The following is a 19,315-nucleotide window of genomic DNA, read 5'->3' as shown; positions in this document are numbered from 1 at the left end:
CCTCAACTTAACGCGTCTGATGGAGCTCAGGCGCACCACGGTGACGCACTGAGCGCCACATTTAAATGTGAAAGGGATTTCGCGATTTCACTCTGACGCTTCAATGAGATGATTAGATAGATAGATAGATAGATAGATAGATAGATAGATAGATAGATAGATAGATAGATAGATAGATAGATAGATAGATAGATAGATAGATAGATAGATAGATAGATAGATAGATAGATAGATAGATAGATAGATAGATAGATAGATAGATAGATAGATAGATAGATAGATAGATAGATAGATAGATAGATAGATAGATTAAAATGATCTTGAGCTCACTTTTCTTCAATGATTGCCTGTTCCATAAAGACTGGATTAGTGAATCAAACATATATTACTTGTCATGTTAATAAATTGTGTCTGATGTTTGCATCCCTACAGCTCCTCCAGAGTTACCGTGGACCTCTTGGCTGCCTCTTTGAGTGTTGGTACTGTGATAATTTGTGGATAGATGAAGGACCAAAGTGCAAGCCAGAGTCTGGGTGAGTATGATGAAAACTTTTTTCTTTAATAAAGAGTCCAAAAAAATAAAACAAACTTACAAAAAAATCAAATAAAAATAAACATGGAAACGCAGGGAGGCAGAGCAGAACAAAAATTCCTGGAACCAGGAACAAAAAGTCAGCAGACAGAAACGGGGAAGTAACAGGACTAAACGGATGGAATTAGCAGAAAGGAATGAGAGAGAGGTGATTAAATACTGGTGTGTGAATACTAGAACAATGGTCCAGGCTAACTGAGTAACAGATTGCATGTCTGAGGAGACACAGAAAATGGCACAGGGGCAGAGGAGAGTACACAATGGGAATTACGAAAAAGGATCTAAGAGTAGTATATGCGTAGACACAGGGAATAAATAAACATAATTAACTAGAATCACTAAGAACGGATTGAACTAAAGTGACATAGAAACAAGGCTGATCTAATCAAAATAAGAAATCAGAAATAAAAACATTATAAACAAACCCTGAAACAACTCAACAACACAGGACCCTGACAGATACAGCTCTGATCTGTCAGTGTAGGTTGATGTTTATGTCCTTCTAGGCCAGTGTTTCTCAATTCCGGTCCTCAGGCCCCCCTACCCTGCATGTTTTAGGTGTTCCCCTTCTGCCACACACCTAGATTGAATCTGTGGGTGATTAACAGACATCTGCAGTTCTTGATGGCTGCAGAACAGGTCATGGAATCATTTAGATCAGCTGTTCTGGAATAGAGGCATGTCTAAAACATACAGAGCAGGGGGGCCTGAGGACTGGAATTAAGAAACACTGTTCTAGGCTTTGTGGTTGTGCTGTAATATTGGATTATACATAGTGAAATAATCAAAGCCGTTTAAAATGCTTCAAATTCCTGTATAGTTGTTTTACTGTTCACTCATCATTGTTCTTTCACAAACCTCTGAGGCCTTCACATAACAGGTTGACTCTAATTAGTTGACTTCTGAGAAAATGGTTGCATGAGATTTTATTTCAGATATTATAGTAAGGAGGGGCAATCTACAATCTATAAAGTAAACATTTTCTTAAATTAAATTCAGCATTTTATTCTTTTAGTTCACAATTGTGCACAGTGGAGTGGTGAGAACGTTCAAAAAGCATTCAGTTCTCTTTAAGTCAAGATTGTATCCAATGAATATCCGGGGGCCATAAAATGCAGCTATAATACACATCAGTGTTCAAATGTGGAGAATATTTCTTAATATTTATTTATTAACTTTAAAAGTTTGATTTCATTCAAGATGTATTTTCCTTTTTTTTATTTTCTTCTTTATTCCAGACACACCGTTCAACCCAGGGCCACCAGTTTGTTGGGGGGTTTCCTTGCTGTATGCAGCAGGCTAAAAATGCCTTTATTCACATGCAGCAGTAGGTTGTCAGATTACAGAATAGAGACAGGACATAATACTTATAGCTAAAGTAGTTGCACATAGGGGTACTATTGTAAACATGCTACTTCACCGCCCACCTCCCCCCAAACCCTCCACCCGCTGCCCCAACCCCCCACTCCTCCATACTGTACCCTGAAGCAAATAAAGCATATAAGAAAATCTGTGCAAAACAATGCTTTATCACTACTACTGTTTCTTGCACTTTGTGAACACACTACCTTCATTGTCTTAAAGCAAGCGGATGTATTTATTGAGTGTGGGATAGGCCCTGACTATATTTAATAAAAGGCACAGAATGAATTCAGTAAGAAATCTGTATAAAATATTTCAGTAAGGTGCTTTAAAAGGATTTCCCTTCTGATTATTATTATTTTTTTTATCTCTGGGTCTAGGAGATGGAGTAAAACTACTCTGACTTTCTAACTTCATATGTCAGAATCACAGAGTTCATGACCAAAATACGTTAAATCAGTGAATTAACTAAAATGGGGACAAACTTTGGTTTTGTTGTTTGTTTGTTGTTGTTTTTTTACAAATCAGCACACAGAGGACATAGAGCACCTTTATATATATATATATATATATATATAGATATATATATAGATATATATAGATATATATATCTATATATATAGATATATACTGTATATAAACATTCAAAAATGCACTACTTATCAATGTTTTACTTATATTCCTTACCAAAGAAAATAGCAATAGAAGCTCAGTCACAATAACAACTATTGTAAAGATTGATGTACTGAAAGGTTTCACAAGGTTTCAGCACTCTTCACACTGACTTAGATGGAAAATAGCTTCAAAACTGCAAGCTGAAAATGCAAAGCTGGTTGCAGTTCTGCACAAATTCTGCTCTCCACCTACTTCAAGTTCTGGGATTATGTATTTCACTTTGCTATCTACTCCGTACGTTTATTACCCATCTCCTCCATTACTCGATTTCACCTCATACGTAACAATTATAAACTCAATAATCTCAGACATAGTTTCCTTTCGTGACATCTCAAGTGTTGTTTTCTTTTTAGACATTATTTTAATCATGTTTCTTCTATTCATTTTTTCCTCAACACGTTGGCCTCATTCTTTGTGTTGCCAAGCATTTCCGTTGGTTTTATTTTTTGTAATTTCCGAACTGAATGGCAAACCGGTCGTTCACACAGCGGAATGTTGCCGGCTGCACCTCCCAGTAGTTCACAGGGTTTTCAAACAGGCTGATGCCGTTATAGTACGTCCTCTTCATCCCGAACCCTCGGGGGCAGAAGTCGTCCACGCCCACCTGACTGATGTTGTTGGAGTGGAGGTACACCACCTTAAAAACAAGGCAAGACGATAAGTTAGAACAGGACAATTAAAAAAAAAAAAATCTGTTAAAAACAAAAGGTTATTCAGGCTAACCTGTAGGTACTTCATATTCGGAAGGCCTTGGGGAACGCGTGTGAGCCGGTTGTTGTCCAGATGCAGCTCCCTCAGCATGGGCAAAAATGACAGGCTGCCATTCTCTATATTGCGGATATGGTTAAAGCCAAGACCCAATCTAGAAAATGAAAGAAGAGGAAAAAAAGTTTTAAATTCAAAAACCAGTGCCTTGCTCTTATAACAAATTCCACTCTTCACTGCCTGAGTGTCATTAAAGCAGCAAAGTGCTTCCCCTTAGTTGGACATAGAAGTGGTCATCTATAAAGCAGTAGTTCAATTCTTTTCTTCAGAAAAGATAAAAAAAGGCAACTGATTTGAATTTGTGTATTTCACATGGGACCTTCTGACATTTAACCACCATTAAGCACACAGGTTAATTATTAAAATAGAGACTTGACATTTTAGAGAAGCAGATCTATTATTAACATTTGTGCTTTTAAGTTTTTCAATATTTATTATATGAAAAGGTTTCTAAAGGTAATTACTAGGAACCTTTTTTAACATCGATTACTCAAAAAACTGCTGAGACAAACTATTTAAATTGGGACATGAAAATAGGAAAGATTAAAATGACATAGCAAACGATTTTGCATTATTAGATAGTTCATTGGAACATATTAAAAATGCCTCTACTGTGGTGGAGGACACACAATATATTTCAAAGTATAAAGTCTCCTCTAATTCTTATAAAACAACTATTTAGCTATTCCCACGCCCTGAAATCCATCTCTACTCGCAGCTCCCATTTATAAAGATTACACCAACCACTAATGGCTTCCATACTGTGAGGAGAATCACACACTGTTAGCTGTGTTGTTTGGTTTGTTTAGCTAAATGACTCCAGTCCCGTCATACTGGAAGCATTTCAGTCAAAGGGAGGAGCATCAAAGAAGCTGTAGATCATGGTTTAGATTTAATTATCATGTTGAGTCTTCCTTATCTTTATTAGTGCTCCTCTTTGAAGGTTAATGTGAGGCAATTGTGTTTGTTTTGGAAGGCTTAGGATTTAATGAACACAGCCTCAGTCATGACCATAGTATTTTTTATGATACTTGCTGTGAACTGTCTACAGTGATTTGCAATGCATACTTGGGAATTGGAGGGAAAATAATCTGTGGTCTTAATTTCTTTTTTCTTTTAGAAAATAAAAATCTAAAAAGAATTACATGCATTTGTTTCCAGCCCCAGATTAATTGGTTTTGTATCTTTGTGTACAGTATATGCATTTGTCAGACACTCAACATACAAATGAGGATATTAAAGTGCAGTTGATGTCAAAGCTGATAATAAGCTACTGCTGCTTTGTAGAACTTCCTTCTGCTGTAATTGTAACTGGAAGCCTCTACCAGCTCTGTACATTTGGAGTCTGAAATTTCTGTCTGTTATTATACTCAAAATTTTAGTCATATTTGATGGAAAGGACCTGCAAAAAAATACATATTAGGTTTTGACCATTCAAAGACATAATTATGCTTGGTTTTAAATACTATAACTGTAGCTCTGGAGGTATGTGTAGGGCGGTTTCACATCAGTCTCAAGTTTTTGCAACCTACAACTTTCCTTTCGTGTATTTAGCACCATCCATCTTTACATAAATTATGATCAGCTTTAAACCCACCTGCAGCATTATATTACTGTAAAAATTAGACTGACAGAACTGCCCAAGAAAACCAATATGCTGTTTATGTGTAATATAATAGTATCTTTAATAGGGTAATTCTTTTCTGTACAATTTGCACACAACAATATTTTTTTCCAGTATCCCATTAGATTGCTTTTTGAAGCAAAAATTAACCAAATGTGTGCTAAGAGAAGCAGCTTTTGTTCTTTATCACTGTTGTTTGCGGATATTGTTTGTGCGTCAAATTTATGGGTGTACTGGAAACATGCGAATGCAACGGTTCTTATGTTTGTAAAGATAAAATGAGATAAATTGTGTTAAAATGTTTAGCATGTTTAAAATTTGTGTAATTAATTAATCAAAATTAATGCAATTTGATTAGTTTGGTTTGATTACGTAGTTGAAATCAAACTATCTCCCAGTAATTTCAGTCAAGAACTCTTGCTAAGATTTGAAAAGTTAATATTGTGGTTTGTGACTGGTTTTCAGATGTAGATCAAAAACAGTTAAAACAGTTTGGTGTTTAGGTGTGAAAAATACCTCTGGACGTTTCTGTAGCGGCTCAGGTCCTCCAGTTCCACAGCCTGGATCTGATTGTGGTCCAGATGAAGCTCATGAAGACTGTCTGGAAGATCTAAAGGCCAAACCCCAAACATTTGAGTTACACAACATGAAAGTAAAATAAAACTATCTAAAATCTGAAAGGTTAATGCATCAAAAAAAAAAAGTAAAATTAAACAAGGTTGAAGGTTTTTAGAGAGGTAAAACAACTTCAGGCAAACCCAGAGCCAATCCTTTGAATAGTTCATGAATTTTTGTTTCTAAATTTCTTAGACTTCCATCGAAATATCTGACTTCCTACCTTTAGGCACTCCAGTTAGCTTGGCCTCTGATATACGCAGATAATTTAATTTCAGTCCTTTAAAGGCTCCAGGCTCAAAACCACTGTTCTGGATAGGGTTTGCTCCCATTTCTGCAAGATAAAGTCAATATTAAAGCTATGAAATAAACTTTTCTCCCTTTAATTTACCAAGTCCGTGGTGGTGCCACACATACTGTGGTGAGTACCACAGAGTATAGCCGGGATTGTTGAAGTCATCGGCATTTCTAACCTATGCAATGCATGTTGCCCAGTCCTGAGAAGGTTCCAGCTGCCACCTTCTTGATGCGGTTCTCGTGAATCCTCAGCTCAACCAGAGAGGCAGGCAGGTTTTTGGGGACGGCGGCCAGCAGATTCTTTGAAAAGTAGAGCTTCTGCATATGCTTCAAAGGGGCAAAAGTTTTGGGATGGACTTTGGAAATCTTGTTATTCCTCACAGAGAGTGCCTAAATGTAACAACCAATGAAAACACAAAGTCAAAAGCTCTGTATTTCATACGGATAAGACCTTCATTAGGATTCTTTTTAAAAATGTGAATGTAGAAAAACATAACGTTGTTTGCAGAGTGCACAAAAGTTCATTTATTTAGCCTCTGCTTCTACTATAGTGGTGTGTGCAAGGTATAATCTGGTAAGGCTAAAGCAAATGCACAAAGATAGTGAGCATTTGCTTTACTCAGGAAGTTCATAAACTGCCAGACTTAATATTTCTTTTGGTCAGGGATATTGAATGAGGGTCAGTCTTGAGTAAAGCCTTTTTGCTTGGAAGTCCTCCATACTCCAAATTGGTCACGTTTTAATACAGTTAAGGTTTTCTGTGAACTGAGTGAGAAACAGAGGGGAAATAAACTTCTAAATCCCAAAGAAGATGAGGATCAAGCTGAACCTTCACAGAAATAAAGCCAATAAAAGCAGCAGCTGCAAAACTTCAAAAGGTCAATAAGGAGCAGAGCATTATGAATAGATTCCCACTGTGTGTGTCTCTTACATATAAGTTAGTAAGGCCTTTGAAGTCATTTTCTTTTAGCTCAGTGATACGGTTGTTCTGCAAGTCCAGAAACTTGGTGTCTGGAGGAATATTCCTGGGCACCTCTGTCAAACCTAAAGACAAGACCAACAAAAACAGAGAAGAGAGTCATCCTCCATTAAATGCTTCCCTAGGTGAGAGTCAACCAACACACAAAAAGCAGTTTGTTTTCCAAAGAAAACCTCAAAGGGTATTTCACACAGACACACAGTTTTAAAAAATAAATAGCTGCACAAATCACACCCCTGCATAAACTTAAATGATTGCTTTCATGCTATTTTAATAAAAAGGTTGACATTGACGCATACTTGGAGGTCACACGTAGAAATCTACAGTAGTAAGGGGACAGACTCACAAACAGTCTCACAGAAACATGAGCTCCCCTAATGCCAGATGGGGAACCCAGATGTTTTCCATCTGGTTTCCATTTGACATAAGTCACGAAGGATGGGACCGAAACGCCATAAACTAGGGCACACATCAAATAAAAAGTACGGGTGTGAAATGAACACATAAAAAGAATAAACAAGCTGCATGTGTTAATGTGCAAGTGGTGAAGCATTGTGATGTTAAGAACAAGTGTCTTCATTTTGTCATTTTTGTCCCTGTTAAAAAAAAAAACAAACGCAGTTGCACTTCCTAGGGACATATTATGGAGGGAGGTTGATTTTCTTTTTCATGAAGCTCATAGTTAAGAGTGGCTCAGGTTATCCTGAGCTATCGCTATAGTTATATGCTAAAGTTACAGTTGAAGTTACAGACTACTTTACTTTTCTACACTTCATTTTTGCATTATTCACAGCTATTGTTGCAATTACTTTTGTATTCTGTTCCTATTTTTTTCTATACAAGACATATTTAGTTGCTAAGTGTTTAGCAATATGCCATTGCTTGAAGATTAGTTGTTTATTATGTGAAATCTCCCTGTTTATCTTTTCCATAGAAAGTAGCCCTGGCCCAGCAATTCTAGCTTTTGTCTTTGTCTCTGTTTTTATATATATATACATATATCAGTCTAACCCATAGACAGTCACTCCAGAGAGCTACAGATACTGAAACTGGTTCTGTTTTGGGTTTTCAGCCTGTTATTGGAGAGTGGTTTCTCTCCACAGTTGCCACTTGCCTTTCAACTACTAACACATCACCAAATATAGTTTCTTATTACTTTTGCCTTGAATTGTGACTATTTAACTACCCCTAACTGAAACAAATTCATGGCGTTGTATTCCAGTAGCTCTTGTACCATCTCCACCAATAGGCTGTTTGTTTTTCAGATTGGAACTTGCCATCAGATGCACCTGGGCCCTGCTTTTTATTGTGTCTCATCTGCTTAGTGGGAAGGTCATGGTAGTTGCTGCAGATAGTTGAGGTCCACAATAAAATGTGTAGTTTCTCAGAATTAACTGATAATTGTGAGTAGGAAAAGCTATACAGTGGTTTCTGTGGTGTCTTGGCTCATGCCACTCCAACACATGTCGCTACCAGGTAAGGTGGGGCTCGGCTCAACTTGGCTCTTCTTTCCACACAGACAGGAAAGATGGTCAGACATGGCAAAAATACTCACTGAAACACAGATGTTCTCCAAAAAAATGGAAAAAACCCAAAGCTTAGTTCAAGTTTCAGGTCTAGTAATGGTATGAATTGGCAGAAAAACCTTTCTTCAACATTTGTCACCACACAATTGACTGGAGACTCAAGAATGTGAAAACTCTCCTCATTCTTCAACATTTAAAAAATAAAATGGAATTTGGAAAGTAATAAAGCTGACATTCCAGGGTCCTACTAATGAGCTACTGTTATCCCTTCTTTTTGATGCACCAACTATTTTTGTTTTGTGTACATTTTCCTTCAATGATTTAGTGGATGACAAAAAAAACAAACAAACATGCAAGTTGGCACAACTCTACATTTTTAAAACTTGAGATGTTGACTGTCCAGTGTCACTATATGTTGATGGTCTATCAGCCTATCTACTGTGTATTTACCATAGTCGACAGAATGAAGCTGGAAGAGAATCCGAGTGATTAAAGCTAAATGCTCGCTAAAATTGGGTTCATTCAAGTTCATGTTTTGCCATTTAAAACATCTCAAACTTAAAGCTGCAGCAATTTGAGGGAATTCAATATTAATATTTTATATAGTGTCAATTTCTTTCATTTTTAATGGCTTGTAATTGTTGACACCATGCTGCTCCCCTCGACCCCCGCTCCCAGTACCCTCATTTATACATTACAAGACTTTTTGACTGAGACTCTGAAAGCAGACCCTATTGTAGCGCAAAAGTGATGAATAACTCCCACTAATATTCTGGGTTTGAACATTTTAAATGACTATAGTTAAATCATAATGTTGTGAGTTGAACTTGATTCCACATAGCTTCTTCAAGGTCCTCCTAACTGTCATCACCCTGACTACTCTCTATTGATGAGTACGATACTGAATGCTCATAATTACATTAGGCAACCCGAATTCAAAAAACTAAAAATAATTTTTAAAAAAACTAATACACCTGCTTTATTCCTGAAAAAAATGACTCATTGCACAGCATAACCAGTAATCATAGAAATAAGCCACAGAGCCACGTGGACACATGTATCAGATGTGGTCAGAGGACGTGTAAGCACATCTGAACCCTGTTAAAAACCTCATCTGGACCAGACCATGATGCAACTAGACCGACTGGTGAGAGCGCGCCAGCTGTCGCGATGGGACTCAACCGGCCACCAACCACATCTGACCCACAAGACTATGCCCAGTGTTGTCCAACTACAGTTAACTTTAGATATATGACTTAGGCTGTACGGTGCCACACCCTGAATGACACCACACAGGAACAAACCCTGAGCAGCTTCCTCTGGTAATTACCACACCCACTCAAAGCTAGGAGACCTGCTGCAGTGGCTTCATCCAGGAAATTATTCAGTTTTTGCCACTGGTGAATCTACAAAGAGTAATGCAGTGCGGTCACAAAAATACTAAATATTCTTGGGAAAAAATATGATTTTTAAAAATTTTATGTTTGGTTATGGTACTCAAATGCAGAATTCAGATTCATTCATTTGTTGTTTCAAATGAAGGATGATACACTTTTTCTACCATATGTTACTTATTACAAAAGAAGAATTCAATAACCAACCTTGTTTAAGCCAACATCGGCAACACACTGTAATTTAAACTTTAGAAGTAAACATTATATGAACTTTCAAAAGTCAAACTGAAGTATCAGTCAATAGCAATTTAGATTATGGTTCCACATTACCAGCAGAACTAAACCAGTCATGAACAAGAATCTACCTAACCTTTCAAAATAAGCAATCTTCAAAAATTTCATACAGCATATCATTCCAAAGGTAGATTGCTCATAAATAGTATCATTTTTTTTTTGTGAATCACTGAGAAAAAAATTTTTATTTTATTGGATCTTCAAATAAAGCTCAGACTTTAAGGGTAAGATAAAAGTCTTCCTCTTTCATGGATTATATTATAAATAAAGTTGGTTAATTATTCCTTTTGATGTAAAAAACAAATGTCAATCAAGAGTTATACCCAAATTTATTCAAACCCCTGGCAGATTTAGAGTTAGTCATTTTCATTCAAACAAAAAGTTTGTTTCCCAGGCAAAAAGGAGACCTCTCTCAAAAGATCATAAAACAATGTAATGAAATATCAATTTACATGAAAAATTTATTCATTTCTCAACAATCTATAAAAAGAAAGATCTTCATTGGCATTGCAGAAATCAAATGCTTTTTAAAAACGCTGGCAATCTTTTGCATGTTTCCACTGGATTTTACCAATTCATGTTTGGTGATGAGCTACAAGTCTCTAAGTCCTCCTTCCCATCCCTCCAAATCATCTATACTATTTCCAAGTCAGAAGTAATGTCAGTCAAATTAAAAGATTGAACTTAAAAGCCCAACTTGGCCAGGGGTTTATTCATTTTGGGCTTAACTGTTAGTTCTCTTAAACACATCAATATTTTGAAGGCAAGGACTGAATCAGATGGCAGGAACCAATAACATTTCTTTTGCAACGTTTCTTGTTTATGAATTACTCTTTAAAACCAGTGACTTCCATAATGAAGACACTGTGAACCAAGAAAGGAAAGACCTGATATTTTTCTTTCAATAGCCAAGTACAACTATAACATTTGTGAGTATTTCCAGCTTGTTTTTGTGTTGACAGTGTGTCTACTAGTGAACTTCCATCAAGGTGAAAAAAAAATCTCGCATCTGAATGTAAAATGTCTTGCAACCGTCTCTGCAACATTAACATACGGCTCATTTCATTCGGCTTTCTGCACGTAACCCTCCAAATTTATTTTGCATGCCTGCATCACAAAAAAAAAAACAAAAAAAAAACTCACCAAGACCCTAATCAAGTGGATCCTTTAAACTTCAAAACCCCACACCGCAACTCGTCACCCATATCAGCCACAAATCCCAAAGCTTAAACACAAACTGACAACCCTTTCACCCACTAAACCCCCCGGTCCCTCACCAACACAAATTCTCAACATCATGTTGGGATGCAGGCTGAGAGGAGACAGACGCCACCACCAAAATACATCTGTTCTAAATAAGCACTTGACATCTCGGAAATTATACGCTTCCACATTTACCCGCTGCAGAAAAGACTGAGGACAGTAAATATACAGAGCTTTTAAAATGATGATTCAACAAAACCATCTTGTCTAAAGACAGATTTCTTATTGGAGCTTAATGGCAAAAATATCACGGAGACACTTTTTTATTTATAGGACGGCTAGAGGACTTTAACTGCTCCCACAAAGGGAAAACTGTTTGCACTTTGAATATCCACAGGATGCTGAAATATAAACAGAATCCTAAAACGACTGAGGCACATAATAAAGCTTTTGATATAATTGAGTGTAATTTATTTGCATAAAAGTAGTATATATTAAGATTTCATCTTGTTTGATCAAACAGTAATACCAGAAGGGAAATCATAACAGTATAAGATCCTTCATTTAGATCTGGAAAGCCTTCTCGTGCTAAACTTTTCATAATTTTGTATCCTGCCCTTCATCTTAAAATCCATGTCCCTCCATCTTGGATTTAATCAAATAATTAGCATGTGGTCTGACAAACAAAACAAAACATAAACCCTTCTCCAAAGTCAGTAAGGAAATGACAGAGATCCTGTTTTTAATGCAAAAATAATTCATTTTTCTCCACCACCCCTGATGTTGTTGATCCAGCCTTTTTTTTATTACATTTTTTCTCTTTAGTGTTATCTCCCACTGAGCATCTACATAAAAAAAAACTGGAACACATAATCCCTAAAGGAAATGTTTTTCCCAGTAAAAACATAACAGCATAACCAGGAGGGAGAAACTGCCTCTTTTTGACCCAATTTCTAACTTTGTAAAACTAGATTACTCTGTGCTCCTCAGCCATTAAAGTAGTGCCTTCATGTGTCTGAGTTTCAACATTTCCTTGTTCTGTTTGCCTACTTGGTGTCTTCACATGCACTCTCACTAACCGAGGTCCGAGCACTGGACGACCCGAAGCTGGCAGTGGCATCCAAATGGACACATGGGAACGTCGGGAGTGAGGATCTCCTCCGTGGTTGAGCCTTCCTCCTGATCCCTCACCATCGACATCATCCCGCCGTTCTCCAGACTGTCCAGGGCAAAGTCCCAAAAGCCCCTCTGTTCAAAGGGCAAAGCGGAGGAGCTAGAGAGCAGCTGGGCTGCACACAGCAATAACAAAAGGGAGCAATGTGGCAACATCTTAGATGAAGACACCTGGGAAAACATAGAGAAATGGGAGAGCAGTGTGAGTTTTACTGAATATGAATGTAGGCACATGGAATGCCTTTTATTCTCAAAACTTTGATTGTGTCAAATAAAGACCCATTCATTAAATTGGAATAACACTAATTTTAGGAATTGCATAACTAAATGAAAACATTATGCACACGAATTACACACAGCTGAATGTTTGAAAACCTTTATTTCTGTTAATTATGATGATTTTCCACTTACAGCTAATGAAGACATACACTTTTAATCTGACAAACTGACCTCATCTGAATGCATATTTTAAGTTGGGGTTTTTTATGACTAAAACAACAAATGCTCTGTAACCTTTATTACTTTGCATGCAACGGAGGTATTTCATTCACACTTTAAAACCAGTGATGATAAAGCTTAATCAGGTTTGGAAAACCTTTGGTAAAAAAAACTGTTAAAATGGATTGAAAATGAGGCAAAGTGATGCATATTTTCTGTCATGGTGCATCGTTTTGGAAAAGCTTAAATTAACTGCTGCAAATGATCTCAAGCAAAAGATTTTGTCTTGACCTCCTTCTACAGGTGCAGAGGACTGTAAACTTATTTGAAATATACAGGTGATGCATTCAATGTTACATACAGACAGTGCCTCATTTCCAATGTTTTGACCCTCCCAACTGGGAAATCCTGTCACTGACGTGGAGTCAATGAAGTGGTCGAAGGATATTATGAAATGGTCTACTTATCCTTAATTACAAGGGCCCTACTGTTTACACCACACCTCACAAGCAGACTCAGGCTGGAGGCTAAAGAGGAGAAATGCACTCATTCCCCCTGTCCCACGTGCCAGAAAATGACCCAGCAAGGGAAAATGTCTCCTACCACACCAAATTTTCACTACTGCCTCCAATGTTCCCGGCAAAGTGAGTCATTTGCTCACTGTCCAATCAGATAGCAAAGAATGTATTACCTAAAATGATGGAAAGGTTTATTCCTTTAAATCAGGCTTTGCAACAAAGCAGGCCATTCACTTGCGAGGAAGTGTCTGGATATTGTGAAACACAGTCTCCATGATGTCAGAGTTGTGTGCACATGCACACACACACACTTGCTACACACTAATCAAGGTCCCCAGGACTTTAAACATGTTTGTGTCTGTTTGTTTGCTTTCTTGGCCTTTTCTGCAGCGACTTGACAAACCAATAGGTGAACTCAACCTGTAAATGTAGACAAAAAAATAGTTCATGGATGACCCAAATTTTACTTGGTCAATTGATTTGGACAGCAGGAACTGTGAGCCTTGGGGCTAATCCAATTAAGTAAAACCGACTCCCATACAAGACACATGGATGACCTGAAAGCCTGTAATCTCTAGCCTTGTCATGCCAGTTCCTCCTCTGACCTTGTCTGTTGTTTCTTGTGTGTAGGCTGGAAAGTCTTGTTGTTAATATGTAGGACACAAACAGTACGTTTGTTAAGGAATCTTACTGTGAAATAACATGATATCTAAGTCAAGCTGCAGGAGTGTACGGTGAAGGTTATCTTATTGTCAGAGTTAAAAGTGATTGAAGGATGGATGACAAAGAAGAATGATGTAAGAGGAATTTGGGTTATTTACTTCCAGATATCTAAATGTGCCTTTTTATTGTTGTAATGGTCTATTGTGCCTCATTTTACTATAAATACATCTAAATGTTTAGTGTCCTGTTCTAAATATGCTTAAACTCAATTCCCCATATATTTTATCCAAAGACGTTAATCCATTTATAGTACGTCGGATTGTACTTAAAAGCCGTTCATGCAATCCTCTCTGCAACTAAAGGGGTTTTAACTCTATTCAAAGAAATACTTGCTACTATTTGGGAGAATTCAAGGCAATGAGACAAAGAGACCATGCATGATGTGAACCTGGGCTGAAAGCATGAATAAATGGCTCACTGCAGACTGGTCTTTGTAATAAAAATAGCTGCCAAATTATACCATTTTGTAGAAAAGAAAGAAAACACCACTGGCCTTGACTTAACCAGAAGAATGCAGCCAAGAGGACACAGGGAGAGCATATAGAGTCAACATCACATAATGACATGCAACATACAAAGATGCACAAAAGAGCTAGGTTGTACACCAGATTTATTTATAGACTGACAATTTTAGCCGTTTATTCTTTGCATTGTGACACCAGCACTCCAACTTGTGGGGCAGTTTTTGTCTAGCTTTACAGGGCTACAGTAGCAGACAAAGAGTTGCAGAAGGGCTGGGTGTGATTGAGGGAAACAAGCAGATGTGAGCCAGTACAGTCTCTCATCAGCTCTTCTGACGTATAGAGCTGCTATAAACACAACATGACGATAAGACTAAACTACATCCCACAATCAAGCTGCCCTAATAACCACTTTTATCTGGCTCTACTGTTTGTGCACATAAATTCCTCATCTTTCCCTTCAGTTAAGCTGCAAGCTGTCAAACATCCGGCACTGATGAAAACAAACCAAAGGCAGAGATTTTAATTGTTGTTGCTTCAGCTTTCCTTCCACCCAATGGCCGTGAATGGTTTAATGGATGGATGCATGCATATGCGGCTATTTCTGCCTTGCTATAATGTGTGGGGCTGTGAATAGAGTGTATGTGAGTTCAGAGGGCTGGGCGTAGGGTTAGACAGGAGAATGAAAAAGGACCAAAAAAATAGAGTTGGGTAACGAGAGACACAAACAGAATGTGGGAGTTATACATCAACAGTCTTGTTACTGCTCTACATGGCTAAAGTCAAAGGTTAGCACTGCAAAAATACTGTCTGTTCTTTCCTGGAAATTGAAAGTTACTTTCTGAAGCACTCAAGCACTTTCCAAGTGCTTGAAGGTTTACTTGAAGGTTACTTTCCAGAATGCAGGAGGTACTACACTGGAAATTAGTGGATGAAAAATATTCGTACTTCAGCAAACATTTTAATATTGTCTCCTTCAAATAAATCTTGGTTCCTTTAAGTATCCAGTAACTTCCAGGAAAAGTACCAAAATGGGTTTTAAAAAATACATAACACTAGAGGATACCTACTTGCTAAGAACCCTTTTAAGACCCACTTCGTAATACAGCCTGACTCCTGAAAGAACCCAGGAAATTACAGCAAGGTAACCACTAATGCCCAGGAAAGTAACCAGTAAAATGACTGGTAAGCTCAAGAAAGGGACCTTGAAGTTGCAGAAAAGTACCTCATGAGTTTCAAGACTGTAATCATAAAGTTCCATGAACATTAAAGGAGAGTACCCAGTAATTCCCTAAAGAAAACCTGGAGAGAATGTAGTACAATCCAGAAATGACCTTGGAAGTTCTGGAAACATGTCAAGTAAAAGGAATTTAGTACACAGCTAAAAGTTCAGGAATATACTCTTTCTAAATTCTAGAACATACATGTTAGCTATATATTCACCTGAAAAGTACATAATAAACCCTGTAACATGTAAATCTTTTTTTTTTTTTTTTTCCATTTTTTTCTCCGAAGAGTTTTTGCAGCGCTAGTGGCTGGTATTTTTTGTCAGGACCGGGAGTCGAACCCACGACGTCCGCGTCGAGGACTAAGGCCTCCAAACGTGGGGTGTACTAACCCCCTGCGCCACCACAGCATGCCCCGTAACATGTAAATCTATCTGGAACTACGCAGGCATGCATTGAAGCTGACAAGATTCTCCTGTCTTATATTGATATAAAGCTTCCCAAAGTAATGATGAATCAGTTAATGGAAGGTGCAGCTTTCTCCTCCTGACTGAAACTCCTTGATGCAGTCCTGCCAGCCAAGAGAAACCGGAAACCTTTTGTTTTTCTGTACACAGTAGCTAAAACATAATTCAGCAGTTAAGTCGTCTAAGTTTCTTTAGTGAGCTTAATCATTTAAACTTCTGGAAGAGTTACAACATTTAAGTAAGTTTGAGATTTTATAAAATCATCAATTCTACAAAAAGTGTTGTCTCTGTGGTCTGGACAGGTCCTAACTACTCATTGGCGCTGCTAGAAATCCCTAAGGGTGGACATGCCTCAACCCTCCACAATTCTGGTCAACACGTACAACACTTCTTTATTTCATCTTTCCTCAAAGTAAATGCTGTTTTTACAGTCAAGTTAAGGTGAGCTGAAGGGGGGCTTACCAAGTGCCAGCTGGCACCTAATAGCTGCTGTATTGGCAGCTGCCACGTCAACACTGCGTGCTGATTAAAATCACATGGTTGCTTAAGCTGATCTTAGTGCTGACTGAGCATGAAATATTAGACACTTATTGGTACACCAGTGCAAGGACTTAATCGGTGTTTTCATTTAGGGTAGTGTTGCCGTTCTGAACTTGATCCAAGCTGCAATAAACTCTGGACATATAAAATGCAAATAGCTGAATGTACACAAGCCCTTTGCATGTGGTAAACCGACGACTTTATGGAATATACATAAACGTGTGGTTCACAAATAATCTGTGGAAAGCAATCTGGCTACTTGACTCAATTTCCTTCACTTCTTTGTGCCAAGCGCTCTTCTGTGCAATCCCTAATTCTTGTCCTCCTCTGACATGAAGGCAGTTACTGCTAGGCGGGTCCGGTAAGCACACTCGGGTGGAGTTAACGCCACCAGCGGCTGTAATTTGGTGAGTTCTGTGCCTAAAAAAAGGAACTGCTTGGCAGCTACTGTTGTGCCGCCAAGCTTCGATGTGGTGGCAAGTTGTCCAGCATTGCAGAGATGAGGCCCAAGTAAAGCTGAGCGGAGAAAAAGAGTAACACGGATACATGGAAGGAGGGTCAAATTTCTCAGCAGCAGAGAGATTTGGTGAGACCTGAAGATTCACACCTGTGGGAAGATGTTTTTTGCTCTACGAGTACTGATTTTCTGAAGTAAGAATAATAAAGCAGAGAGGCTCTCTAAACGAATTTAAATAAAAAGCCACTGCTTGGATGCAGCAATTTTAAAATTCAGCCTTCAAAAGAGCGAAAGAGAGAACATAGAGAGGATATGACACAATTAAAACAGAGACATGGACATACAGGGAGTTAGAGAGCACACAGACTGGCAGGTATACAGTGGTCAACCCACAGACTGGCTAATAGGCAGGCAGGGAGGAAGGTCAGGAAATACACACATCACACCATCAATTTCCACTGTCTGACCAATTTTCAGGAAGTCTGAAGTTTGGGCCCCTACACTGTAAATATTTAGTTTCATGAATACAGTTTTTGGCAACAATAAAAACAAAAACAACAAAAACAGTCTACAAACAGACTAAGTACTTCATCCATGAGCTGTTTTTTTCCCAATTGGTGTTTGGTCTACTGTAACACACCCCAATAAAGTAACAAATAACTATGAGTCCAGGACTAGGTTGTGAAATGAGTTGCATGTTGTACCTCGGAAATTTCTTGCATTCGGGGATTATTGAGAAGTAAAGGTGTATTGATTGAGGGACAGACGTTAGAAAGTTTGATGCAACTTAATTATCACATCCTTTGAGCTGAGTGGAGATTATTTGCGCCATCTAGTGTGCATGTCGAGAAATGAACAACCAAATTAACAGGTTGAGTGGAATATCTGCATAAGCTTTTCTTATGCAGTTATTCTTTTCTATGCTTTCCTTTCCATTTCCCTTTCTTCTGTTTTCTTTTCTTTTATCCTCTTCTCCTTCCCTCTCTTTTCTTTTCTTATATTTTCCTTTCCAACAACAGTTCTACATGTTTATACGTCTAGATTTGTGTTAATGCAATAGCTTGCTCTGTATAGTATGAATAGCAACAATAAAACGCAGCCTACATTGAAAATAAAGAAAAATATGAATAAAGAAAATCTTAATGTGAAGCAATCGATAGAGTACCAAAACTAACTAGCCAAAAATAAAATGTCAAATCAAACTACTTTAGAAAGTATAAAGTAGTCAAACTCCCTACCTTTTTGAAGAAATAAAATATTCAGTCCGAAATAAACAGGGTTAAGGAGTTTTTTTTTATCCTTCTCCCCCTTCTCCCTGTGAAGATTTAAAGACGAGCTGCTATATTTTCATCACATTTAGGGATAGTCGCGGCGTCTCCCTCTCACATCCAGTCGCAGTTCCTCTCCCGCACTGCGTTCCTCTGAGAAACGTGTCAGACCACCGCGTGTGTGTCGGGGAATGACTGCGTGTCTGGAGAGTCTAGCCCATAAACTTAACAAGCCAGCCTACTTTCTGGCTTTCGGGGTGGAGGGAAGAATAGGAAGTTGAGAAAATTATTTAGTAAAACGCATAATTAAGTAAATCTTCGCAATCCTCACAATCACCCTTTCAGGTGGCCATAAATAATGTTCACAGAAAATGTGTCTTCTGCTAGTTATCAAATAATTAAAACAGTGGAGACGGGATAAAAGTCACAACCCCCTTCACTCTGTCAACACTAAATAAAATACAGTGAAACCAATTTCCTTCAGAACTCAAGTCATGTGTAATTCAGTCTCGAAATAAATCGTGCTGGTTTGTGAAGGCATCTAAGATTTGTTAGGAAACACAGGCTGCGCAGTGGCGAAGTGAGACATTGTTGTTGCCTTACAGCAGTGCTTCTCAATTCCGGTCCTCAGGCCCCCCTGCTCTGCATGTTTTAGATGTGCCTCTATTCCAGAACAGCTGATTCAAATGATTGCATGACCATCAAGTGCTGCAGAAAC

The 19,315-nt window shown here is 38.0% G+C and overlaps 1 protein-coding gene across 1 annotated transcript; it reads right to left on the bottom strand.

Annotated features, from left to right (window-relative positions):
* Positions 1-2,050: 2,050 nt before the first annotated feature.
* Positions 2,051-18,775, bottom strand: bgn (biglycan). Its single transcript, XM_005808676.2, has 8 exons — positions 18,568-18,775; positions 12,406-12,670; positions 6,862-6,974; positions 6,107-6,320; positions 5,857-5,967; positions 5,535-5,628; positions 3,353-3,491; positions 2,051-3,266 (listed from the first exon to the last, which is right to left on the bottom strand). The coding sequence occupies exons 2-8, from the start codon at positions 12,653-12,655 to the stop codon at positions 3,069-3,071; spliced, it is 1,119 nt and encodes a 372-aa protein (XP_005808733.1). The 5' UTR covers positions 12,656-12,670; positions 18,568-18,775; the 3' UTR covers positions 2,051-3,068.
* Positions 18,776-19,315: the final 540 nt, after the last annotated feature.

Source organism: Xiphophorus maculatus, chromosome 1 (assembly GCF_002775205.1).
Source record: "Xiphophorus maculatus strain JP 163 A chromosome 1, X_maculatus-5.0-male, whole genome shotgun sequence".
Lineage (NCBI taxonomy): Eukaryota > Metazoa > Chordata > Actinopteri > Cyprinodontiformes > Poeciliidae > Xiphophorus > Xiphophorus maculatus.
The sequence above is the reverse complement of the archived record's forward strand: the minus strand, read 5'-3'. Positions and strand labels throughout refer to the sequence as shown.